Source organism: Hordeum vulgare, chromosome 2H (genome assembly GCF_904849725.1).
Source record: "Hordeum vulgare subsp. vulgare chromosome 2H, MorexV3_pseudomolecules_assembly, whole genome shotgun sequence".
In the NCBI taxonomy this organism is placed as follows: Eukaryota; Viridiplantae; Streptophyta; class Magnoliopsida; order Poales; family Poaceae; genus Hordeum; species Hordeum vulgare.
The window spans coordinates 548,021,480-548,049,026 of NC_058519.1; the positions used below are offsets into that span (position 1 = coordinate 548,021,480).

At 40.3% G+C, this 27,547-nt stretch overlaps 1 protein-coding gene across 1 annotated transcript; it reads right to left on the bottom strand.

The window, feature by feature from the left end:
* Positions 1-15,615: 15,615 nt before the first annotated feature.
* On the bottom strand, positions 15,616-22,621 carry LOC123427162 (ABC transporter F family member 4-like). Its single transcript, XM_045111134.1, has 12 exons — positions 22,272-22,621; positions 21,741-21,944; positions 21,444-21,625; positions 19,834-19,960; positions 19,559-19,750; positions 17,951-18,640; positions 17,444-17,545; positions 17,254-17,336; positions 16,978-17,029; positions 16,797-16,865; positions 16,681-16,715; positions 15,616-16,296 (listed from the first exon to the last, which is right to left on the bottom strand). Exons 1-12 carry the CDS (start codon positions 22,377-22,379, stop codon positions 15,906-15,908), a joined length of 2,235 nt encoding a protein of 744 aa, XP_044967069.1. The 5' UTR covers positions 22,380-22,621; the 3' UTR covers positions 15,616-15,905.
* Between the last annotated feature and the right edge of the window lie 4,926 nt (positions 22,622-27,547).

Here is a 27,547-nt window from a genome sequence, read left to right on the forward strand (position 1 = left end):
CCAGTTAAGCAGAGGGTTAGGTACAATACTGCTATGAACATGAGCATAGTAGGCCTTAGGTGTGTAGACCTTAGCATCCTTACGCCATACCCATCTGTCAAAGGCCTGATGATCAAGGTCCAGGTCCAGAACTAGTTTGCTTGAAGTATCATTGTCTCTGCATCAATAGCAAACTATTGTTTTGAATCTAATGGATCTGAACATTCACGTCACATAATAGGAGTTACAAAGAACATCTATGCTAGGTAGCATGAAAGCATCAAAAATTTATTCTTTATCACTTCCCTACTCGAGGACGAGCAAGAGTTAAGCTTGGGGATGCTTGATACGTCTCAAACGTATCTATAATTTTTGATGGTTTCATGTTGTTATCTTGTCAACTTTGGATGTTTTGTATACCTTTTATATCTTTTTGGGGACTAACTTATTAATTCAGTGCCAGTTCCTGTTTTTCTGTGTTTTTGACTCTTTTCAAATCTGATTTTGGAACGGAGTCCAAACGGAATAAAATCCCCGAAATAAATTTTTCCAGAACGGAAGAAGATCGGAGGACTTGAGGGCCAAGGCAGGGGGCCCACAGGGAGCCCACAAGCCCTGTTGCCGCGGCCAGCGGGCCCGCGGCAACCAGGCTTGTGGCCTCCCTCGCGCTCCCCTGCCCTAGCTCTTTGGCCTATAAATTCCTTAAAATCGCAGAAAAAATCAGGGCATCGACGAAAACACTTTTCCGCCGCCGCAAGCTTCCGTTTCCGCGAGATCTCATCTGGAGACCCTTCCCGGTGCCCTGTCGGAGGGTACTTTGGAGTTGGAGGGCTTCTACATCAACATCATCGCCTCTCCAATGACTCGTGAGTAGTCCACTTCAGACCTACGGGTCCGTAGTTAGTAGCTAGATGGCTTCTTCTCTCTCTTGGATCTTCAATACAAAGTTCTCCATGATCTTCATGGAGATCTATCCGATGTAATCCTCTTTGGCAGTGTGTTTGTCGAGATCCGATGAATTGTGGATTTGTGATCAGATTATCTATGATTTATATTTGAGTCTTTGCTGATTTCTTATATGCATGATTTGATATCCTTGTAAGTCTCTCCGAGTCTTGGGTTTTGTTTGGCCAACTAGATCTATGATTCTTGCAATGGGAGAAGTGCTTGGTTTTGGGTTCATACCGTGTGGTGACCTTTCCAAGTGACAGAAGGGGCAGCAAGGCACGCATCGTGTTGTCGCCATCAAGGGTAACAAGATGGGCTTTTATCATAGATATGAGATTGTCCATCTACATCATGTCATCTTTCTTAAGGCGTTACTCTATTCTTATGAACTCAATACACTAGATGCATGTTGGATAGCGGTCGACGTGTGGAGTAATAGTAGTAGATGCAGAAAGTATCGGTCTACTTGTTTTGTACGTGATGCTTATAGATATAATCATTGCCTTAGGTAATGTCACGACTTTGGGCAGTTCTATCAATTGCTCGACAGTAATTCGTTCACCCACCGTATACTTGCTTTCATGAGAGAAGCCACTAGTGAACACTACGGCCCCCGAGTCTATTCACAACTATCGTCTCCAATTTTACTTTTACTTTGCTTTGTTTACTCTTTGCTTTCAGTTCTCACTTTGCAAACAATCTATAAGGGATTGACAACCCCTTCATAGCGTTGGGTGCAAGCTCTTTGTGTTTGTGCACGTACTTGTGACTTGATGCGATCCTCCCACTGGATCGATACCTTGGTTCTCAAACTGAGGGAAATACTTACCGCCGCTGTGCTACATCACCCTTTCCTCTTCAAGGGAACACCAACGCAAGGCTCCAAGGCCGCGGGGAAATCCTTTGCATATTTGCCAAGGAAGTCCCTATAGGCGTAGCCCGTAGCAGCAGGATTCCTGGCACCGTTGCCAGGTAAGGTCTGTTGTCGCGGTAGCATGGAGTATGGGGGAGCAATTTACAAGTCTTCATCGAGCCAACACAATCAAGAAAGGTGGTCCATCTTGAGGAAGTAAAGATCATCATAATCTATCTCAAGTGGACTAGGTTCAAGGTATAGATTTGCCCTTGATAGATTTTTCTATTTTAGGATAGATTGCCATATTATAAAGGGGGCTCTCAAGTGAGTAGCTTGGTCGTATCGCTCGTTGAGAGCTCAAACTGTTTGCATCCTTGCATCATCTTTCTTGGTTCTTGTTTGGTGGTTTTCTTTGTGAGTTTTAGAGCTTATGGTCATCTTTATGACAAACTTGAGTTCATCAAAAATGGAGTTCATGTGCATTTTCTATGATGTTTTCGATGTTGGAGTTTTTGCCGGTTCTTCATTCATAGAGGTTTCACATATTTATATCATTGGCATTTTTCAACTACCTCTTCTTGCTATAACCATTCGTTGTTTGGATAGTACTTGTCGTCTGCTATCCAACAAGCTTGAGTTTGCTCAATTTGGAGCTCGTATGCGAAAGTTATGGTTGCTTTTGTCTTACTTGATTTTTACTCAGAGGTTGTACCGCCCCTAAGAGAGGTTGTGCCGCTCAACCGGTACAACCGGTGTTTGGAGCGGTTGTACCACTCTAGAATTGGTTTGGAGGTTGTACTGGTCATGTATCGCTCTACCACTAGACTAGGTTCTGTTTTGGAGCAGTTCTTGGGTGGTTTTGGGCCGGTTGTACCGCTATATTACATTTACCGGTTATACCACCCACAACACCAGTTGTACCATCTCTGTGTTATTATGCACATAATGGACAGATTTTTGGGGACCTGTTTAAGGGGGTCTTATTCCCCAATGGTTCCCCAACTCTTGGCTCGTTTTTGCCCCCCCCCCATTGTAGACCTTCTTAGAGCTTGCTAACTCTCAATCCCTCCAATGATTCTTGCTCCTTTTTGAGGGAGAAGAGAGAGGAGATCTAGATCCACATTTCCACCAATCACTTTCTCCTCTATGTGAGGGGAACCACTTGGACCTAGTTCTTGGATTTCTTGTTGTTCTTCTTTGTTCTTCCTCTCATTTTCCACCATAGTGTAAGTTGTTGTGGTGGGATTTGGGAGAGAAGGACTTGGGCACTCCGTGTGCCCCTGCCATTGCATTTGGTGCATAGGTTTGAGTTATCCACGGTGATACGTAGAAGTAAGTTTGAGAAGCTTATTACTCTTTGGTGCTTGTTACCTTAGATCTTGTTTTCTTGGGTGCTATGGCATCCTAGAAGCTTGGTGGTGCCTCGGAGCTCAACCATGGTGGTGTAGAGCTCCAGGAAAGCGTCGAGGTCTCCAATTAGGTTGTGAAGATTGCCCCGAGCATTTGATCTTATCTCGAAGCCATATTCCATTATGGTGAAGCTTCGTGGTGTTGTTGGGAGCCTCCAATTAAGTTCTGGAGATTGCCCCAACCTTGTTTGTGCAGGTTCGGTGACCGCCCTCAAGGGTCCCTTAGTGGAATCACGGCATCTTGCATTGTACGAGGGTGTGAGGACATTACGGTGGCCTTAGTGGTGTCTTGGGGAGCATTGTGCCTCCACACCGCTCCAAACGGAGATTAGCATCCGCAAGGGTGTGAACTTCGGGATACATCGTCGTCTCCGCGTGCCTCGGTTATATCTTACCCGAGCCCTTTACTTATGCACTCTACTTTGTGATAGCCATATTGTTTCTTGTTATATATCTTGCTATCACATAGTTGTTCATCTTGTTTAGCATAAGTTGTTGGTGCACATAGGTGATCCTAGTTGTTTTAGGTTTTGTGCTTGACAAATTAAATGTTAGTTTTATTCCGCATTTGTTCAAGCCTAAACCGTAATTATTTTAAAGCGCCTATTCACCCCCCCCCCTCCTCTAGGCGACAGCCACGTCCTTTCAGTGTTGCAGCCCTCCCTCCCCTCGCATATATATAGGAGGATAGGAGGGGCCGGCTCAGCCTAGGGTTCCCCCTTTGGGGGAGCGGAGCCCAAGTTGTGGGGTGCGGAGGCCCTAGGGTGCCTTGCCAGCCAAGGCAAGGGTGGTCGGCCCCTTTGTGGGCTTAGCCCTCCACCTCCTGCTGCATGGGCCTTGGTGGGAGGGGCGTCCATCCCACCAAGGACTGGTGTGCCCCCTCTAGTAACCCTTGAGTCCCTTCAGGACAGGTGGACCCTCCTAGTTGGACCCCCGAAACACTTCCGGCACTCCCGTCACAAAATCGGCATGTTCCGGAACTTTTCGGGACCTCGAATACCGACTTCCTATATATCAATATTTACCTCCAAACCATTATGTAGCTCCTCGTGACGTCCGGGATCTCATCCGGGACACCGAACAACTTTATGTTACCATCACACATAACTCATTAATACCAAATCGTCACCGAACCTTAAGTGTGCAAACCCTACGGGTTCGAGAACTATGCAGACATGACCAAGACACTCTTCGGTCAATAACCAATAGCGGGACCTCAATGCCCATATTATCTCCTACATATTCTGTGAAGATCTTTATCGGTTGAACCATGATGTCAAGGATTCAATCAATCCCATATAATGTTCCCTTTGTCCATCGGTATGTTACTTGCCCGAGATTCGATCGTCGGTATCTCCATACCTAGTTTAATCTCGTTACCAGCGAGTCTCTTTACTTGTTTCGTAATACAAGATCATGTGGCTAACCTTTTAGTCACATTGCTTGCAATCTCATTGTGATGATGTATTACCGAGTGGGCCCTGAGATACCTCTCCATCACACGGAGTGACAAATCTCAGTCTTGATCCATGCCAACTCAACAGACACCCTAGGAGATACCTGTAGAGCACCTTTATAGTCACCCAGTTACGTTGTGATGTTTGATACACACAACATACTCCTCCGGTGTTAGTGAATTGCATGATCTCATGGTCATAGGAACAGATACTTGACATGCAGAAAACAATAGGAATAAAATGACACGATCATATGCTACTTCATAGTTTGGGTCTTGTCCATCACATCATTCTCCTAATGATCTGATCCCGTTATCAAATGACAACTCATGTCCATGGCCAAGAAAACTTGACCATCTTTGATCAACGAGCTAGTCCTTTAGAAGATCACTAGGGACAGTGTGTTGTCTATGTATCCAGACATGTATTTGGGATTCCAATCAATACAATTCTAGCATGAATAATAAACGATTATCATGAACAAGGAAATATAATAATAACCACTTTATTATTGCCTCTAGGGCATATTTCCAACAAAAAATACATTCAACTAAACAAAAACTTTAATAATTAAATTCCTTATAATCCAAAATAGTGGGCACATCACTAGCTAAAGTGTTACCTCTCCAAACTCACTTTTTCATTTTTAGCATTAAGATCATCACCCTCCAAACAAATGGGTCTCCTTCTAGCTACAGTTTACTCATATCCAGTCCCTTTTTCATCAATTTTATGTTATTAAACAAGGATTAAATAGGAGAAACACCAATCATTTAATATCTTCATCATGATTACGGTAAAAACTGGGTGGAAGAGCTTTTTCTAGGAATTCTCGCTTAGCTCTCAATCTAGCGGCCATATCCTTACTTTCATTAATAGTCATTTGAATATATTTTATGTACTCATTAATATCATGTTTAGGAGGAAATACTTTACTTAAGAGCATCAACATCAAGAGCAATCATATCCATGTTTCTAGCAATATCGTCAACTTTATGTAGTTTTTTTCTCTATCATATTGTTGAAAATCATTTGAGAACTAATAAATTACTTAATGGTCTTATCAAGATCAGAGGGTATCCTATTATTATTATAAGAATAATTTCCATAGGAATTACCATAATTATTAGAGGAATTACCACGATACGGTCTGGCATTGAAATTCCCTCTATAAGCATTGTTGTTGAAATTATTTCGTGAAACAAAATTCATATCAATAACATCACTATTTTTCTTAATCAAATTATATAGTGGCACATCATCGGGATCAACACGAGCATGTTCATTAGCAACCATATTCGTAAGAGCATCCATCTTATCACTCAAAGTAGCTATTTCTTCGACAAAATTTACCTTTTTACTAGTTGGAGCTTGCTCGGCATGCCATTGAGAATAATTTGTCGTGATGTGTCCACAAATTTTGTGGATTCTCCCAATGTAACTTCAATGAATGTATCACCTGCAGCAAAATCTAGAAGATTTCTAGACACAAAGTTTTTTCCCGCATAGAAATTTTGTATTATCATCCATAAACTTGGGCCATGAGTGGGGCAATTTATAATCATCAATTTCACCATCTCCCAGTCTTGTGCAACATGTTCTTACTCATGTTGTTTAAAATTCATAATCTGATTATGAAGAGAAATAATCTTAGCAGGAGGAAAATACTTGGCAATAAAAGCATCCTTACACATATCCCATGTTCCAATACTATTACGAGGTAAACATGAAAACCAAGCTTTAGCTTTATCTCTTAGTGAGAAAGGGAATAATCTCAACTTAACCACATCATTATCCATATACTTTTTCTTTTGCATATCACATAATGCAAAAAAGGTATTAAGATCCGAAGTAGGATCCTCATTAGGACTTCCACCAAATTGTTCTTTCATAATAAGATTTAGCAATGTAGCATTAAAATCATAAAACTTCATACTAGTGGCGGGTGGTATAGGAGTACAAATAAAATCATTAATATTGGTATTTGAGAAACCACATAGTTTGGTATTTTCTTGAGACATAGTGACAAAGCAAGTAAACTAACAAGCGAAGCAAGTAAACTAGAAAGTAAAGCAAGCAAACAAGTAAACTAGCAAAGTTAAATATTTTTGTGTTTTTGATATTTTTAAAAAAGAAAATATAAAGGAAAATAAAAATTATAACAAGTGAATGATAAATTGTGTGAAGGAACATGATAAGAATTTGATGATACTCCCCGGAATCGGCGCCACAAATTCTTCTGCTACTTGTAAACTGCGTTGGAATTTTCTCCGAAGAGAAGAAGAGATGGAGCACAATAGATATAAGTATTTCCCTCAATGAGAACCAAGGTTATCGAACCAATAGTAGTTTTAAGGAAACTCTCATTGCGAGCGCCTGCACACAGAGAACAAAAACACTTGCACCCAACGCTCGTAAGAGGGTTGTCAAGCCCCTTGAACTCGTTACTTGCAAGGATTAAATAGTGATAGATAGATAATATAAATATAAAATTAAATAACAAAAAATAAATGGAAGCAATATTTTTGTAGTTTTTATAATATAATTTGAATAGCCCAGGGGCCATAGTTTTCAATAGAGGCTTCTCTCTTGAAGATAGCATACGGTGGGTAAACAAATTACTGTTGGGCAATTGACATAATAGCTCATAGTTATGGCATCTTATTCAATGCAATGATCATGTATATAGGAATCCTGTCCATATGTGAGTAGACTGACTCTTGCCTGCATCTACTACTATTACTCCACTCATCAACCACTATCCAGCATGCATCTAGAGTATTAAGTACGAAACAGAGTAATGCTTAGGGTAAGATGACATGACGTAGACAAACTAAGCTCAAGCAATATGAATAAACCCCATTGTTTTATCCTTAATGGCAGCAATAAAAATACGTGTCAAGTCCCTTTGTGTCACTGGGATTGAGCATCGCAAGATTGAAACCATCACAACGCACCACTCCCACTGAAGATAAATCAATCTAGTTGACCAAACCAAATCGATAGATCGAAGAGAAATACAAAGCTATAATAATCATGCATAAAGGAATTCAGAGAAGATTCAATTAATATTTATAAATAATCTGATCATAAACCCACAATTCATCGTATCCCAACAAACACACCAAAAATAAGATTACGTCGAATAGATCACCATGGGAAACGTTGTGAACTTTGTATTGAAGAACATAGAGAGAGAGATAGCCATCTAGGTACTAGCTATGGACTTGTAAGTCTGTAGTAGACTACTCACGCAATATTGTGGGAGTAGCAAGGTTGATGTAAAGGCCCTTTGTGATTGATCCCCCTCCGGTAGGGCACCAAAACAGGGCTCTAGATGGGATCACGGTCGAACAGAGACTTGCGATGACGAAAAAAGTGTTTTCGGTGGCTCTCTGATGTTTCCCCAATATTTTAGAATTTATAGGGGTGGAATTAGGTCAGACGGAGTCACGAGGGGCTCACAAGCTAATAGGGTGCTCCTACCCCCCTATGCGCGCCATGTTGCCTTGTCATCTCCTCCTATAGCTTCTCACCTCCTTCGAAAGCTTGAGGTCCTCTTTTGTCCAGAAAAAAATCATTAGAAAGTTTCGTAGCGTTTGGATACCGTTTGGTACTCGTTTCTTGAAAAGCCAAGAACATGTAGAAAACAGCAACTCGCACTAGGCACTGGGTTAATAGGTTAGTTCCCAAAAATGATATAAAATAGCATATAAATGTATATAAAGCATCCAAGATTGATAATATAATAGAATGGAGAAATAAAACATTATAGATATGTTGGAGATGTATCATCCAGATGGATAAGACCCGACCTGATTCTAAGCATAGCAAGCATAGAAAATAAACATGGATGAGTGGTCACAACATGGCTCAAGCAGTTCCTACTCAAGTCATGCTTGGCATTGCCTCTGCCTACTAGCACGAGGAAGAAGACGGCCTAGCCCTCGGTGGGCTTGGCCTCTTCTCCCACGTAAGCCAAGGTAGGTTTTTTCTTTTCTGTTAATTGTGTTTTCTATTTTATTTTATTTTTTCTTTTTTGATTTAGTTTAGTAACCAAAACATTTTGGTTAATTCTATAAATTTTTGTGGGGCATATTTAAATTATTTTGAAACCACACAACAAATTTTAGAATATTTGGAGAAACCAGTATTTAATGGTAAATTTTAAACTCCAGCTCAAATACAAATATGATTTAATTCAATGACTAAAATGTGTCGAGATAAAATGAAACCAATTTTGTTGGGTGTTTTACATTATTTCAAAAATGTGAACATTTTGAAGGGCATTTTAGGATCATTGCGATTATTTTTAGTTGAACCTATTTAAATTTTAATTGGTGCTAGGGTTTTTCTCATCTCCATTTCAAAATTAAATGAAATTTGCACATGATGCTTGGATGTTGAACTATTTACAATCAATTTCTAGGATTGTGACATAATTGTTGCATTTTTTTCATTATAGATGCTTATTAAATAGACACGTGAATGTGACAATTATAGAACCTAGCCACCACAATGACAACTCTCTAACCTTTCAGATAAACATGTGTTCGACGTGTAGGGGTAGTTTAACTTAGTTAATGTGATACTCTATTGTGTTGCCTTGAAGAAAAGTTTTAGAGCCATCGTATGAAGATAATAATTTATCATTTATTGTTTGCTAGGGATCATATGTGCCCGAGGTATATTTTAACATCCGCATTTATCAACCCTACTGTTAGGTATTGTCCTACCATCGGCAATCAAAGCAATGAAGCTACTATTTATCATTAGACGTCGCCTCGTGTTGTTGAGGAATTGGATATATATTTATTTTGTAGTTTTAGTCCATAGAATTCAAACTATTGGAGAAATGCGTGCATAAGGAAAAAATTAACATCAAAAGGTTTGCATGTCAACAGGAACCCACTTAGAATGAAGTAATCCATGCTCCATGGAGGGTTCTTGTGCGTAGATCGGATGGGTTGCTACCACGTCAAGCTAGTACGTCTAATGGCTACAACAATTATGATGATGCAGGAGCACGTGTGTTGAGATAAATTAGAATTAGTGTTGAGATAATTAGAATTGAAAGGCTTTAGACATAATAGAACTAAAACCGAGTACACGAGGTGCGGTTTCCATACCGGTAGGCACGAGGAGTAACATATTAGCCTTGATGGGCCGGTGGTACCTCAGAAGGACACCTTTCGATATTTGGAGCCAACGATATAGAAGGATAGTTATATCTATGAATATGTGAGCTATCAAAACAAAGTTCGATGGATGAAGTGGCGCCAGGCTTTTGGTGTTCTCTGTGACAAGAGAGTGCTATAAAAGCTAAAGGGTGGGTTATATAGGACGGTGATTCAACCCGCAATGTTGTATTGTGCTGAGGGTTGGCGGACTAAAAGGTGACATGTTCAAGAGATAGGTGTGGCGAAAATGCGCATGTTGAGATGGTTGTGTGGCCACACAAGGAATGATCAGGTCCAGAATGATGATATATGGGATAGAGTTCAAGTAGCACCCACTGAGGAAATGTGTGTCCAACATCATCTTGGATGGTTTGCGCACATTCAACGTAGCCTCCAGAAGCTCAAGTGCATAGAGGACGCTAAAGTGTGCCAAGAATGTCAAGAGATGTCGGGTAGACCAAACTTAAGATGGGAGGCATATATAAAGAGAGATCTGAAGGACTAGAATATGACCGAAGAACTAGTCATGGAAAGGGTGCGTGGAAGCTAGTTATCCATGTGCCAGCACCATGAGTTGTTGAAACATCTTATAACTTTTTGCTCTAGACTACACCAACTTGTTTGGGACTAAAGGCTTTGTAGTTGTAGTAGTCCCTTATATATATATGGTATATATACTAATAGTTTACTTTTCATAGGGATTTATAAAGTCATTGCAACCAAGAGAGATCATGCAGCACTATTTCTAAACAAAAAAATAAGGGCGTGAATCATATGAACACATATGAAGTTATTTGCATGGAGTGGAAAATTATAAGAAGAGAAAATAAGGTTGACTCTTTACAAATAGTCAGAGCTCTTGGGAGGATTTTACACTTGCATTTATCCTTAGTCCCCTTCAATATTAGTTTATACTATAAACATAAACCATAGAGTATGTAATGTATTAAGATGTAAGGAGGACATAAAGTACCAATACATATATGAACCGGTACAAAGCGATTCACCTGCCTCTGCCAACATACACAAGACCCAAGAAAATAATAATTGGACATGAATGTTCAAGATGATATTTTACTTGCTAGAGCCCAGGGTAGTTTAGTGACTTTTTCTGTTGTAATGTGATATTGTTCTCAAAACAATGGACGAGATAAAAAAATTATGGTATGGTCTTCTTTATATACTATAAGTGTCTACAAAAGATAGAGATGTGATAAATGGTTGGTCGGTGGGGATATAAACATGAAATCGGGTTATCTTTGGTGACGACTAGGCTTGCAAATTTAACCCAAGGTGATCTCTCATGTTTCTGGGGTTCTATATGCAAACTTTTTTGTGACTGATAGGGTATAAAACGTGAATCTAGAGTATTTTTGGTGGCAAGTAGGCTTTCAGATGTGAATATAGCATATTTTGGGTTGGGGTTACGATTGTAGATGTAAATTTGTGGCGGCGGGGATTTAAATAAGAGCATGTAACTTTTTTGTGGCTTCTAGAGTTGCAATTGCAAGTGTGACTTTTTATTTTAACCTATGGGTTGGGAAAACAAGATCACATCTAGTGTTTACGGAGGGTTATTTTGCATTACTTTTCCATATTAAGTTGTCAAAGGTACATGGGCATATTGTGGCAATAATAATGATGCACAACTCTTCTGAAAGCATATCATAATAATTGTCGTCGTCTTTTAATATCATAGAATTCTATTAAGTACACAGATGAAGGGGGCATTCATAACACCTAGTCATGATAATTACGATATGTCCAATCTTTCGGACACACGTGTGTTGGACACGTGTGAATAGTTTAACTTGGTTAATGTGATCCTATTTCATGTCTCATTGTACAGTAGTTCTAGAGCGCTCTTATGAAAAGAATCATTTATCATTTGTTGTTCACTAGGGAACATATATGTTTGGGCTCTATTTTTAATACCCACATTTATAAGCTATTATTTCTCCTATTGTCCTATCATCAGCAACCAAAGCGACAAATCTACTATTTGTCATATGTATGAATAGTTTATTTTTCACATGGATTTCAAAAGCCAACACATCTAAGAGAAAGAATGCACTAATACTTCAACACATGCAAAATAATGGTATCAGCCATATCAACACATATGAAGTTGTTTGCATGGAGGAGAAAATAGGAATGAGAGAAAAGAAGGTTGACTATCAACAAATAGTGGGAGGACTACATACGATTTTCATACTAGTACTTATTGTTGTACGTATATGTACCAATACGAGTCGTTTGCCAACATACACAATACCCAAAGAAGTATTGTTGTACATATTTGGACCAATATTAGTCGTTTGCCAACATATACAATACCCAAAGAAATAATAAATGTCTATTCACGTTTATGGTGATATTTGTGTTTGTAGGGCTTAGGTAATTTTAGTGGTTTTTGGTTTTAAACGAATGGATGGCAATAAAAGGTGATGACTACGGATTAAGGAGGGTTCTTGTAGCATGAATTTTTCCTCTATAATATAAATTTCTATAAAAAATGAGTGTAAAAGTAAGTTACGGGTGGGCTTTTAAATATGCAGTATGGTTATCTTTTGTGGCCGCTAGGGTTACAAATGTTAGCCCAAGGTGATACCAAATGTTATTTGCTTGTATATTTTGGCTGCAAGTGGGGGTTTAAATGAGAATGTTGTGTATTTTAGGTGGGGTTAGAATTGTAGGTGTAAATCTAGGGTATTTTTGTGGCAGATATGGATTTAAATATAAACCCATGGCATTTTTGTGGCAGCAAGGGTTGCATTGCAACTTACAAGTGCAATTTTGTCTCATCTTAAATGATAGGGTGAGAAAGTAAGGTCAAATCTAATATTTATGAAGGGCTTTCTCTAATTAATTTTGCATATTAAGATGCCAAAGATATGTGGCAGCATATAATGGCCATAAGAATGGCATGCAGCTATTTCAAACGCATATTTATAATATTGTCGTCTTGGGCCATTACAAAACGTTGATTAAATACACACACGAACGAGACATTTATAACACCTAGCCACCACAATTGCGATATCTCCAACCTTTCTTGGAAATGATTATATGGACAGGTCCTCGCTAATTGATCTTAAGATGGAAGCTTTGAGCATTTTTAGGTTGATGACAAGTTTCAAGATATCCAAGATTAACACAAGGGCCAATAGGGTGGCCCATGAGATCGCAAAGCTTAGTTTTGTTAATAGGTGTGATGGTGTGTTTCTTAATACTGTTTTGGCCTGCATGGCTGAAATTGTAACAGCCGATTGTATTAACCTTTTTACTTAATCAATATGTGAGAGAATTTTTTTTTAAAAAAAGATATCTCCAACCTTTCGGATACATGCGTGTTGGACACGTCTCGGTAGTTTAATTTAGTTAGTGTGAGTCTCTTTCTTTGTTTTTGCGAGGGCAAAGGGTGTATAATTCCAAGCTAATAGAGTTATAGTCATTAGCAACAAGTTCAAAAACAAAGGGGGATTGGCTAAGCCACCATGCACTATTATCCCTAGATCTACCATAATTTGCTAAACAACGTGCAACTTTGTTTTCATCATGAGAAACTTTCACTGGAATAAACACCCAGTTATCCATTAAACCTTTAATCTCCATCAAGAGGTGACCATATGTTGATTTGTCGAGAGACTCATTTGCGAGTGCCGACAATGCCAACACACAATAGATTAAAGTTGGACATGGAGATTCAAACACTCGTAGCAAGACTTACTCCCTCCATGATTGCATGTACTTCTACTTCAAGAGCCTAATTACAATGAAAAATACGTCGACATGCAGCATAGATAACACTGCCCTTGTCTATGCCTGACCCTGATGCACCGTCTTCAGCACAAGAAGAACCATCGACACACAAAGCTCCCCACCCAGGTGGCGGAGCGGGCCACAGAAGCTGCAGCGGCAAGGGGAAAACTTGCTTAGGCTGTGTTTGATTGAGCTACAGATTCTGTAAAACTCTTGTGAGCTGTGAAAAAACTACTGCAAACTTTCAGTTGTGGAAAAGTTGGAAGTTGTTTGGCTGAAACAACTGTGAAATTGTAGATTTGACTCTGAATTATCTGTAATGACCCTGGGCAATGAGTCAAAAAAATATGTGCAACTTGGCTGTAAAATGGTGATATTTACATTGGTAGATAATAGAACGACCGTTTTATAAAGAAAAATTATGACAATTGAGATGATTCACAACTAACACATACGGATTCAACGATTATACTTCATGATGCATATTACATATAAATAGATATTGATCCCATGATACTATTACAAAAGACATGCACCATACAATACATGATGATACCATCCATCAAAGATAGCTAACCTATCACAAGACAAGCATTCGTTATCCTACTACGAATAGTATCCATGGTCTCTTCATTCTCCTCTTCAACGGGATCCGCTTGTGTTGGTGTTACTTCCTGGCGTAGCACTTGAGGTACATACTCATCATCGGTATCACATTTATCAAAAAAATTGTCACTCAACTTGCTATCACGAATGAAGTTGTGCAATGCCATGCAAGCAATGATGATATGCTTTTGCACGGGGTATTTTCCTTTGATCACATGTACATTCCCATCCCAACTGTTTGGAGCAAAGAATTAAGATAGTTGCATAGATAATCACAAGATACCTCTGTTGTTGGGATAGGTTTAGCATGCGCCATTTCATTACGGAGATGACAAACCCGCCACAACACCATAAGGATCATGTCATGGGAGTGGTCATGTTGATCAGCAAGTAGGTGAAGGAACCATTCCTCGCACGTACATGTAATATCTCTCTTGTTTGGCAGTGACCACCGACCTTTCATTGTGTCCCACAAAATCGTGGGGTTTGGGTAGGCCAGCAAAGTATGAAAGGGTGATTCATCTTCCCGCCCGCACACCGCACATGTTGCAAGCGTACTAATATGATGCCGATTTTTCTCCAAGTTTGTAGCTAGTGTACCTGAGATCACCTTCCAGGCAAACACTAATGTCATCCTCTTTCGTGTTACCCTGTACAAAAGTTCTGGATCACTCCTGTGAAAAGAATCATTTATTGTTCTCTAGGGAGCGTATGAAGTTGTTTGCATGGAAGGGATTGTTCCAAAACAGGTATGCACGCCCATTCCCTTTAGTCTTTGGTTTATTTTATAAAAATACACCAAGGTATATGCTTGTATATTACTCCTTTAATTTTAAAATAAGAGTCTTAAATTTAGTATAATTTTGTATTAAAGTTATTATAAAGTTAAGACATTTATTTTGGAATGGAAGAGTAAGATTTAAGAAGAGCATTAAGGAGAATATATATGGATCTGTGCAGAGAAGTTTACATGTTCCGCTAACATACGAAAGGCCCAAGAAAATAATGTGAGAACATGAATGCTCACGGTGATATTTGTGTTTGCTTTTCTTGAGAGAATTTGTGCTTGCCAGGCCAATGAAAATTTTGGGGTGATGTCAAAGGTTGCCGAGGTTGTAAATGCGGATTTTATGTGGAGGATAGTTTTGGTGGCAACTAGGTATTCAAATGTGAATCTACGGGCCAGAACTTTTGTTCCCTAGGGAGCATATATGTGGCCACAGGACAGCACAACACAATAAGATGCTTCGTAGCCAGTACAGACGATCCGAGCAACAAACACGGTCAGTGCTCAAGACGGTGAAAATACTGACAAATCACTGGTTTGGGCCGTGTAGCAGGGCAAGATACCTGAACGGAGCAAAATTTGGACGCACGTGGAGAAAAGAGACAACTTGCATAATGAAGCCGACAAGAAATGGCAACAATGAAGTTGGGCTCCTCCCTTCGATACTTCCCTCATTCACAATATTTGGTAGTACTACAAAGTTCACTTCTTAGATGGCAAGGTAACCCAACTACTACTGCATTAACATCACAACGCAATAATAAAAGGAAACGGCTTGAACCAAAGCAAGCATGGCATCCAATCTTCCAAAGAGGTTTCAACGCCGACCACACGCAACAACACAAGTAAAGCCTAAACATTACAGCTACTAATCAGGAGACTAGCTACAACAATTAGCTAGCTGGTTCAGCAGTAGAGCAACTAGTTGAGCGCCTTCCTTCTGCGCTTCTTCCCTGTGGAGGCCTTAGCAGACACCGGCTCTTCTTCTTCCTCCTCTTCATCAGCAGATGACTCCGGTACTTTCTCCTTGGGCTTCCGTTTGCCTGAAAGGCCGTTGCTCTTGGATCCATCAGAAGCTTTCACAGCGCTTGCGCCTTTTGGAGTCTTGCCGCCAGACTCATCCTTGCTGCTTCCCTTGCCAGCAGATCGAGGCCACCTCCCCCCACCTTCAGCACCCTTTTCTGCAGTCTTCGCCTCTGATTTGGCTGAAGTCACTGGACTATCCTCACCCACAACCTTCGGACGCCCTCTTTTCTTGGGAGGATTGCTGTCGCCAGTGCTGTCCTGCTTGCCTCTCCTACCACGAGACCCGCTTCAAATGAGCAGAAAACTCAATGTTAGTACGAACCAGGAAATCATAGATCAACAGAATACTCAGATTCTCATGCTAAAGAAATAAAATTTTGGAGATTAATAGATGATGAGAGCCATCCAGACAAGCACGCATCTAAGGATCCACCTAAGTCTCGATGATTTAGACAATATCAGTGCTTTGGAAAACCAAATGCATGGATGCTACAGCACCTTATTTTGAGTTTACTAACACAGTGAGGCACGTCAGTTCTAAGATAATCAGATGGCAAAGATTGCAGTTCTATATGAATGGACCACATGTACAAAGTTTTAAGTGCTGAAATGTCAATAGTCAGCTAAATGGCTAACATATAGAAGGTGCAGAGTAGAATATTATGCTTACATATCAGATGCTTCATTAGGATTCTCGTCTTGCTCCTGCAGGATAGCAGACAAATTAGACAGGAATAGAAGAGGATAATAGCAGCATCACCGCGTCAGGCTGCAAGAGGCATATACCTCATCAATGAACTCCCATCTTTCATTCTTAAGTTGCAGACGTTCAACATCACCATCGTCATACACAACCTGAATGCCAAAAGGTAGCATAAAAGAACGAAAAACATCTTGTTAGTAGCTCGTGGACAGCCCAAAGGAAGAAACATGGAGATGGCAGATAGTGCGTCTACTGAATGCGCACCTTGTGCTTTTTTGAAGAAGCATCAAATGACTTAACAGCACCCTCATAGAACCTGCAGAGCAAGAAACAGATTCAAAACTAATGAAACAACTGGCTAACTTAACTCGTGGAGGAAATGACATAACTATGCATAAAGAAAGTTAAAGCAGGGACAAATAAATATTTGTATAGCTCGACACAGAAGGAAGTGGCTTGCAAATCTTGTGTTCAGAAATAAAAACAACAAACTGACAACGGCATGAACAATCCTACACCAAGGAAACTTGCAGCACTCACTTTTTGTCATCAGGCCACCACACTTTGATTCTTGAGCCAACAAGGCTCCCATCAAGAACTTTGCTCTTCTTTGACTGAGGAACCTGTCCAATAGCATGGAAAAGGTGTTAACAACTGAAAGAAAGGAATCAGATCGTAATAAGACTATTCACCATCACTAGTATACTAGTAATTAATAAAGTGTGTATACCTCTTCAGCTTCCTGCACAAGTTTCCTTTTTGACACACCACTGTACCCTGGTTGGCCTTTGCTTTTTCCCGTCTTGGTCAATGATTTAGGAGAGGCCATTTCCTGGATTGAAATAAAATAGTTATTGCAGATAACCAAGTTAGATCATTATAACATGCTCAAAATATCAGCTGCCCATTAAAGATTAATACTGCTGATGGAACTGAAGCTCTATAAATTTGAACATAACTAAGCATACTTGGTAAACAATGCCATTACCATTCAGAAAAAATATTATGTTAAACAAAAGAAATGGAAAAGTAAAAAAAAACATAGTGACCAACAGAAAATGGCTATAAAAATATTATGAACTGGTCATGAGTTATAAACTGTTCATGATTGTAAAATCATGTAAACATGAAATATAAATAGGCAAAGCAGAAATCCAACCTTCAGTAATCAATACCCATGCATGACTTATGTGCAAATTAAACACCTGAATATGTCTACTGGTAGCAAGAAAATTACCTTCAAACTGAGATCCTCGTCGGTATCTTCATCAGAGGGGGTGTCCGCTTTCCACAGATCAGAACTGGCCGTTGGCGGCTTCTTTGAAGATTCTTCTTCACTGGACTTTCTTGATGATAATTTGTTATCTTTAGCGGGTCCTCTTGCAGGTCTTCCACCGGAAGTACTGCCTGAGCGAATTTCTTTAGATTCAAGACCTGATCCTTGGCTCTTCCCAACAGGCTTCTTCTCCTGTGACTTTACTGCAGGAGGCCGGCCTCGCTTTGGTTTATCTACAGCAGGTATACTATCAAGAGGCTTTGATGTGCCATCCGCAGGTGTACTATCAAGAGGATTTGATGTATCATCAGTAACTTTGTTGCAAGCCTCTACCGTCAGCTTATTATTTCCACCATTTGTCTCTGGTGACAGCTCCCCAGATGCAACGTCCTGGTTATCGCTAGCAACCTTAGAATGTTCAGTCACCTTGGACTCAGTGGAAGTGCCAACCTTACTACTTTTCTTTGAGTTGACACCAGATAGCTTTTCGGGCTCTGTGGTGACTGTTTCTGGTGCCCCCTTGTCATCAGAAACTGCTGTCTGCTTGTCATCAGTAGGCAGTTCAGATTTCTGTTCGGAAGAAGCTGATCCATTTAGAGTATTGTATGGAGGACTTCCATCTTGTTCGTCTTTCTCTGGCTTTGAAGGTTCCTGAAAAATAGAAAATATACAGTTATGATATATATCTTATCTTCTAGAACTCTACATACTTATATCCAAAGCAAATACTCAGGTGACTTATCAGAAACAACCATCTGAGATGCATTTTTGTCAGCTACCTACATAGTTAGAACATGTAGAATTTAGTAATCACCATGGCCGAAATATACTGCATATCTATCAAAAAGCACTCTGGCTAATAATCTCATGTTTTAGACAATGAGCAAAACAAACACTTCTTCATCATGTTATAGGCTCTACCACAAACCAAATCATGCATCATGCTATTGACACTAGCAGAAATCAAAACGTCTTTAACAAATGTCAAGATACACTCAGTGGATAACATATCTGAATAACACCGTGGAATTTTCTAGTATAATCACCAAAATGTTCTTTGCAATCACAAAGTTAAACCTATTCTGGCAGATATAACTGGGAGTCAAAAGGCGGGGTTAAAAGTTAAATTGTTTCTGTTTTGTTCCACAATCCCTTTCACAAGACAATCTGGTATTTTTACCTAAACTGCAGTACATCTTAAGCAAAACTGACACTGGATGTCTGTCAAAAATCGAAACAGTTCATGTCCCTCTCCTACCACTACAAGTACCCAGATAGCACAAACATATTATATTACAACCAACGAGTAACAAACCTGACAGCTACAAATATCAAAATAATTAAAAAGAATCTAGAAGAAAATTTGCACCCCTGAACCCCTGTTTGCCCCCACTCTAGTTCAAACAAAAATGATACAGAACAGACTTGCTCATTCAAACACCATGCATAAATGAACTAAGTGTGGCACAAAAGAAAGCCAACCCTTTGATCAACAAATTTCCAAAATGTATTTGTAGACTTTTTGAATAGGTGTTATAAACTGTTACTACGTCAGCAAGTTCAACTGACCATGTCATTTTCAACAGCATCAATGTTGTCGTCTCTTCCAGCATCTGAAGAACCTTCTATCAACTTTACAACAACATTGCTGTACTCATTTAAGGGAGTGCCCTGGAGTAACTCAGCAAACGCTGGCTTTAATTTTTCAGGACAAAGATCTACCATCCTCTCTGCAAGCTCAAAAGATGCTAGAAGAGAATCCTGGAATGTCAAATTGAAAAGGATTAGTGAAGATGGCAAGAATTATATTTCTAGTAATGCTAACAATGTATCAATGCGCTTACCTTCTTTTCCTTTTTAAGATTACGAAGGAGGCAAGATGCCAGACCTGGATGGACAGGCTCACTCTCCTGGATTACAAACATCATTATAGTTTCCATAGAGGTGACGACACTTTCTTGAAGTTTTGGCCTGAAATAAATTAAGAAAGTGAATGAATGAGATCAGAAATAAAAATGCAGTTAACAATAATAACAGAAGTAAACTACACAGAACACGTCCATACCATATATGAAGGGAACAAGCACAAGAAAAAACGCATGCACACATAAATAGTGAATTCTTGTAGCAATCTGCTGTGACTGCGGAGTTCCCAATTGAAATAAATTGCCAATACATAAGGAAAAGCACTGACATGCCGTTTCAACTATCAACTTGCAGCAAAACAAATAATCATGGGTATTTTGAAAACTTGTGCTACCTCCGTCCAAGTGTATAGGACATGCGCGTAGTTCTAGGTTGTTAATTTAACTACTCCCTCCGTTCCTAAATATAAGTCTTTCTAGAGATTCCACTAGTGGACTACATACGGATGTATATAGACATACTTTAGTGTGTATGTTCACTCATTTTGTTTCGTATGTAGACGCCTAATGAAATCTCTTAAAAGACTTATATTTAGGAACGGAGGGAGTACCTAAATATATGTTATATGTAATAAATAATATACCATTAGATTCATGTGGAAATGTAGTTTCTGAATATGTAATTTTTATCACATATAATATATATTTAGCTAGTTAAATTGATAACCTAGAACTATGCGCATGCCCTATACACTTGGACGGAGGTAGTAGTTAAAATGGTAATGAGTTCCAAACCAACAAATGGAGAACAAGGAAACAAATATTTGATGGGGTTATCATTATGTTTGTGACATGGGCTGGGCTCAACTTGACCTCAGTTTTCAAACAAGTGATTTTAAAGCTAATCATTAGGGTAGAATATGATGGCATTTTGACAAACTTAGGTAAGCAGATGGGATCGATAATCTAATCACCAAAATACAAGTTATGGACAAAGATATATCTTGAAAAATGTCGCTGTAGGAGAACAGTAAATAAGAAAATATGGATGTATTCAGTGTTAGGGCCAGCACGACCAATAAGTTGGCGATTTCAGGTCACTGAAACGTCATAACCAAATCCAAAATTAAAACATTATAACATTCAACGTCAAAGAATATTTATTGTTGCACACGTGCTCCACAGAAAAGTAGTACAGTGTACACTTTACATCTATAATCACGTCGTATGAGTGACAGTAGAGATCTAGGGGTCTCTCAACGTCACCACAGCTGTGGTGTATCCTCTCCCTGATCCATTTGACATCATTGATACAACTTTCAAAGTAAAGACAATAACTATGTTATTTCCTCTCCCTAATCCATTTGACACTTCCCATGTTACTTCCAGAAGTAAGGACAACAACTACACCATGTCTTCTCACTAGTCCATTTGGCATCTAACATACTGAACATATACAAAAGCTATTCCCCGCACAAAATAACATATACAGAAGAACACAAAATAACATATAAAGAAACTATTCCCCACACAAAATAACATATACATAAGCTATGAAACTAAAAAGAAGAGAAGAACAAGTTCCACACCTTACGATCCTGAAAAAGTGTGTGAATGTTTCCTGGATCAAGTCATCACACTCAAGGTCCAACATTAGGACGCAAGACCTGACCTTGGCAATGGTTTCCAGCATGGAAACTCGCTTTGCAAACAATGGGCTTTGGGCATCATCCAGCTTGCCAAAAGCGTCCACAACCACTGTGAACACACCCTGAAGCCGCCAAATAAATAGAAGGGTTAGCCGCCAAGTAAATAGAAGGGTTAGCCGCCAAGTAAGTAGAAGGGTTAGCCGCCAAGTTACAATGTTTCATCATGAGAAGACTCACCCTCATCACGTTATCCTCGTAAGGGGGGTCTGGTGCGGTGACCCTGGTAACCTCAGTTAGGCAACATGCTATACCAACCTTGACCCCCGGGTCAGGGTGGTTTAGCAGATCATCTCTGACCAAAGCATGCATCATGGGCTGAAGAGCAGTGCGCATGCTTTCGGGTGGCGCCTGGTCCACCCTGGACAACCAGATCTCTGCTTCCTGCATAAACGGAACATCAATTGTGAGTATCTAGTCTAGGAATCAAAATAGCAATCAATCCCTGTAACTAACCAGTTAGGGTACAATCTAACGCTAAATAAATAATAGCACTGCAAGGGTAACTTGTCCTTGTGACTACTCTCCTACCAAACAAAAACAGTGATAACAGCGAAAGGCAAAGGCAGTGATTCTGCGCAGGGGCCGGGAGGCGATAAATCTCTAACCTTATCTAAAAAGTATAAAATATCGAGGGATACGAGAGCACTGATAACAGCGAAGGCAACCAGAAAAAAAAAAGCAGTGATTCGAATTCGCCTGGGCGCTCACCTCGAGCAACGCCTGCAGCTCCTTGTTGGACTCCGGGAGCGAGACGAAGCGCGCGGCGACGTCGCGCAGCCGCCGCTCGACCTCCATCTGCGCGCCCCCCGACGCCATCAGCGGGGAGGGCTCGGTCCCCGCCCCAATCGGGGGACGGTGGAAGGATCTAGCCGGTGGAGGTGGTTAGGGTTTCGGGAAGGAGGGGGTCGTGGGCGGAGGGGGGGGGGAGACGGGAGCACGAAAGCTTTGGGTGGGTAGTTTGGGGGGGAGTTTTGGCGATAGAGACGAACGGGATTTCTACTTCAATTTTTTCCCTCCTCTCTCTCCTCCCCTACCCTACCCCACCCTACTCTCTCGCTCTCTCTCCATCCGCGAGTCGTGGTGCGGACGGTTTTACCCGCTTTGGGTTGTGGGTTCGGTCTGGGCCAGACGTGGGGTACTTATACTCGCACGGGTAAATCTTTTCCAGCTACGTTATAAATGCCTGCTATAAATAGCGAATATCGTAATATTTGTGTGGGCTGGGGTGTTGAGTGTGAAATTGGGGTATTTTGCTGGTGGCTAGGGTTGTGAACGTGAAACCCGGGTAATTTGAGGGTTGTGATGCGAGGTTCTCTGTTTTGAATGGACGGCCTAGAATAAAATAGGGTAATTATGATAAATCTTTTCAAGGTATGCTATAAATGCCTCCTAGAGATAAAGACAAATTGTTAGGTGGCTGGTAGGGTTTTCAGTGTAGAATTGGAGTATTTTGTTGGTGGCTACGGGTATATATGTAAAACCTTGAGTAATTTAAGAAGTTTGTGGTTTGTGGTGTAATGTTTTTCTTTTGAACGAATGGACGAGAATAAAAGATGACAATCGGAGTAAAACTTCTCACGTATGCTATGAACGTGTGCTAAAGATAGAAACAAAACGTTAGGTGACAGGTAGTTTTATGCAAAGTTTGACTTTTGCTAGCGGGAGGGTAACAACATGTACCCAAGGCAATATTAGTGGGTTTTGAAGTTGTGATGTAAAAAAACCATTTCAAACGATTTGGTGAGAATAAAAGGTGGCCAGTAGATTTGTGTAGGATTCTTTTTCTACGATTTTTCTTTATATACTATAGATGTCTACTAAAGATAGAGATGGCAACATATAAACCTCTGATCACAAAGCTTGATGGGGTCATAAATGCAAAATTATGGAGGTGGCTAGGGTTCAAAATGTGAATCCAGGAATACTTATGGTGATATGTAGGGTTTAAATGTGAATGAATGGTACTTTGGTGGTGCCTCGGGGTTGTAAATATGAATATATGACCTTTTTCTATGTCAATGAGAGTTTAATACATGAAAATAGGGTGTTTTAGTGTGCCAAGGGGTGTAGGTGTAAATTTAGGGTGCTCCTTTTGCGGTGGCTAAGGGATTTAATATGAATCTAGGTTTTTTGTGTTATGGCGGGGTTGTAGGTGTAAATTTAGGGTACTCCTTTTGTGGTGGCTAAGGGTTTAAATATGAATTTAGGGTTTTTTGTGTTATGGCGGAGTTGTTAGTGCAAATGTTATGTTTAAACAATGTGATGATAACATAAGGTCATGGGTGGAGTTTATGGAGGGTTATTTGCGTCAATGATAGTTAATTGTTTATTGCACACATGGAAGATACATTTATAAACTTATCTGCCACAGTTATGACATCTCCAAATTTTCGGATACACGTGTGTTTGGACACGTGAGGGGAGTGTACCCTAGTTGTCGAGATCCTTTTTTTGTATTATCTTTCATAAAAGGTCAAGAGCACTCGTACTAAAAGAACCATTTAAAAACCAAACTGTCACCTATTGTCCTTTCATCGGCAATCGAAGCGATGTAAGATACTATCTGCCATATATATGACACGCATATTTCTAAAGCAACCACAACTAAGAGAGATCATGTAACAACGAATTGACACATACAAAATAGTGGTAGCATTTGAAAAGAAATGTGAAAACATATACATATTTTTGTATGCCCGAGAAAATTGGAAGAGGACGAGACAAGAGTGACTCTTTCACAAATAGTTGAAGCTCTAAGACACATCTTTAGTATTGATATAGGTTATTACAGAACGTAAAAGGAGAAGTACATTGTGATCTATGCATGGAGGTATGTCTACTTCCATCAACATATACAAGACCAGAGAAAATAACAAACAAAAATAAATGTGCATTATGACATTTGTGCTTGCGAGGGTATGCCATCATGCTCCATCATCGCCAAAATAAGCGCCAAAGAAGGACAAGCATATGACCATCTTATCAATAACTAAAAAAACACCATCACATGACACCCATAAGCTTTATGAGACGTAATAGCCACCCTTCTTCGAGAATGGGGTTGAAGTCATCACTGAAAGGACAATACGAGGGACACACATTAAGCTTATCTAGCCTGGATTTGAATCTCTACTAGTTGTAGACACCCGAATCAGCTCGCTACATACTTTTAGATATCATAGTTGTTCCTCACAAGCTTATTTGAAGGACCGGTTTTGCTATTTTTGTGGAGCCAAAGTGTCAGATCATCATTGACTCTTGAAAAATATGCCATATCCAGTGAAGGGTCGGTCTAGTGAACTCTCTACTCGCTCGGTCGCTCCTTGTAGGTTTATACTCGGGGTGATTTTAGTAGTTGGGGCGGGGTCTAATGTGATCATTTCTTGCAAACAAACTTTCCAGAATAAAATATCATGACTATGGTTTATGGAGGGTTACTTTTGCGTGAATTTTGCATATATACTATATATGTCTACGAAAGGTGGAGACGAGAAAATAGGTGGAGTGTAGGCTCCTAAGGGTGAAGTTGTGGGTATCTTTGCAACGGCTACGACTAGAATTATAAATGTTTTCGATGATCTCAAATGTTATTAGGCTTGTAAATGCGGTTTTGACTGGTGGCTAGGCTTGAAATGCGAATCTAGGGTACTTTTAGTGTTGGGTAGCATTGTAAATGTGAATGTATGTCATTTTCCTAGCAACTTAGTATATTAATATGTAGCATGTTTGAGCGGCTAGGGTTATATAAGTGAGGTTTCTTATGGTGGTATGAGAAAATCATGTCATCTTTTGTGTTACCTTGTACGAAGGTTGTAGAAGACTCGTATCAAAATAAGCATTTAGAGAAAAACATGAACAACTTGCTTTTCCCAATGAGTTTTAAAGATGGAACAAGCAAAGAGGTGATGCAACAACACTCGTACACAAAATAGTGGTATGATTTGACTTTCTGTATAGACACATATAAATATTGTTTTCATGGAGGATAAAATTGGATGACAAAATAAGGTTGACTCTTTACAAATGGATGAAGCTCTGGAGAGGGTTTTAATACATGTATGTACTTTGTTTCCCTTTAGTGTTAGTTTGTTTTAGAAACGATGGTATGGTCTATGCAAGGTTCTTTTAGCATGATTTTTCTTTATATACTACTAGCAAAAGGGCCCGTGCGTTGCAACGGAGAAAAAAAATACCACACGCTTTTAATATTTTTATAATCATTTTGATTTATTAAAATAATAAGCTAACTAACTAATGTAGTCAGTCCTATCCTATTTTGTTGAGAAATCAAACCGTCCATTGTTAATTCCATCATGATGAGAAATTGAGCGGGACAAGCAAAGCAAAACAAAAAAGCTACGTGAATTGATCAATGGACTGTTATCTCATTTCACTCATGGGATAGAGAATGTGGGATCAGATGACAAACTGAAGGTGGTGTTCCATTCCCTCTCTCTACAACAATGCAATCTTACATTCAATACATTCATTCATCAGCAAACAAATTCCCACAAAACAAAATTTCTTGCCGGTGCTTGGCACACGGTTGGAGGCATGGGGAGGGGATCTCACCAGATGATGAGTTCCTGTCGGAGGAGGGGATACGATGAGGGGAGCAAGGGTTAGGCGCCTCTATCTGGCCATAAGGAGTCGTCGTTGCCGCGCCATAACCTCAGAGTTCCCCATGTGAGCCATGGAGGCCCGCCTCCACCTGCAAGTACTTCGCTCTGCCGCGCCTTATCCGCACGCCGCCGTCGTTCTGCATCGAGCAAACGCATCATCCCAAGTCGTCGTAGCTATCGCGTTGATTTGATCTAGAAGCTGTGCTCGAGCGCCAAAACGGGGGCAGCAAGCGGGCAGAGGTACGCCCGCGGAGGCGGGTGGGTTGAGATCGACAACAGTGGTGGTTGAGCTCGGCCGCGGCGGCGAGTGGTGTGGCAACGGCCTGGGCACAGGCCAGGGTGGACCAGGGTCGACGCGATGCGCTCGAGCGCCGCACGGGGGCAATGAGTGGGGAGAGGTACAGCCGCGGAGGCGGGTGGGTTGAGATCAGCAGCGGTGGCGGTTGAGGTTTGCCGCGGCGGCGAGTGGTGTGGCGGCGGCCTGGGCGCAGGCCAGGGTGGCCCAGGGTCGACGGGAGGAGGCGATGCGTACGGGTATCATTTTTTCCTTTTGCATTGCAGATAAATGATGAAGCGCGGGTTGAATAACAAAAATTACAGGGACTTTTTTATAAAAATATCATGGTGGGTTTTGCGACGGAAGCAATAGCCGCTTTATTATTAGGTATATACTAGGACAATGCCCGTGTGTTGCTACGGCGGCACATATATTCTCTCAACTCTCTAATCTATCTGATGAATAGGTTTCTGAATTAATGCCAGCTTGGAAATTGAAAGCTGGATATTCTGATTCTGTCATAACCCTTGAGCAGTTGTATACTACTTAGATTCAGGACACAACAACTAACTCAAATCCCCCACCATCCCTACTCTGAACCATCTCCCTGCTAATCAACATTATGAGAATTCAAAGCTGGAAATTCTGATTCTGTCGTAACCCTTGAACAGTTGTATACTACTTAGATTCAGGACACAACAACTAACTCAAATCCCCCACCATCCCTACTCTGAACCATCTCCCTGCTAATCAACATTATGAGAAATTCAGCCCAACACCAACAATTTCAATTCCAGTGAGACGGCGCTGGAATCCACAAAAATCAAGTAGATAATTTGCAATGATTTCTCTATTCTTAACACACTTGTTGCCATGCTTGTGTTGTACAGTCTGTACAACATCTGAAAGTAATGCATTTTAGCTTTGTATATGATGACCAATGTATTCACCGAGATCTAAAAAATCAATCTAATCACATAGTATAACCATCCAAGTACGCACCCATGCATCATCATGAAGTAGTGGAATAAGACACACACGTGAGAGTTGGAGGGATCGGACTTGCTTTGCTGAATTAGCACCAC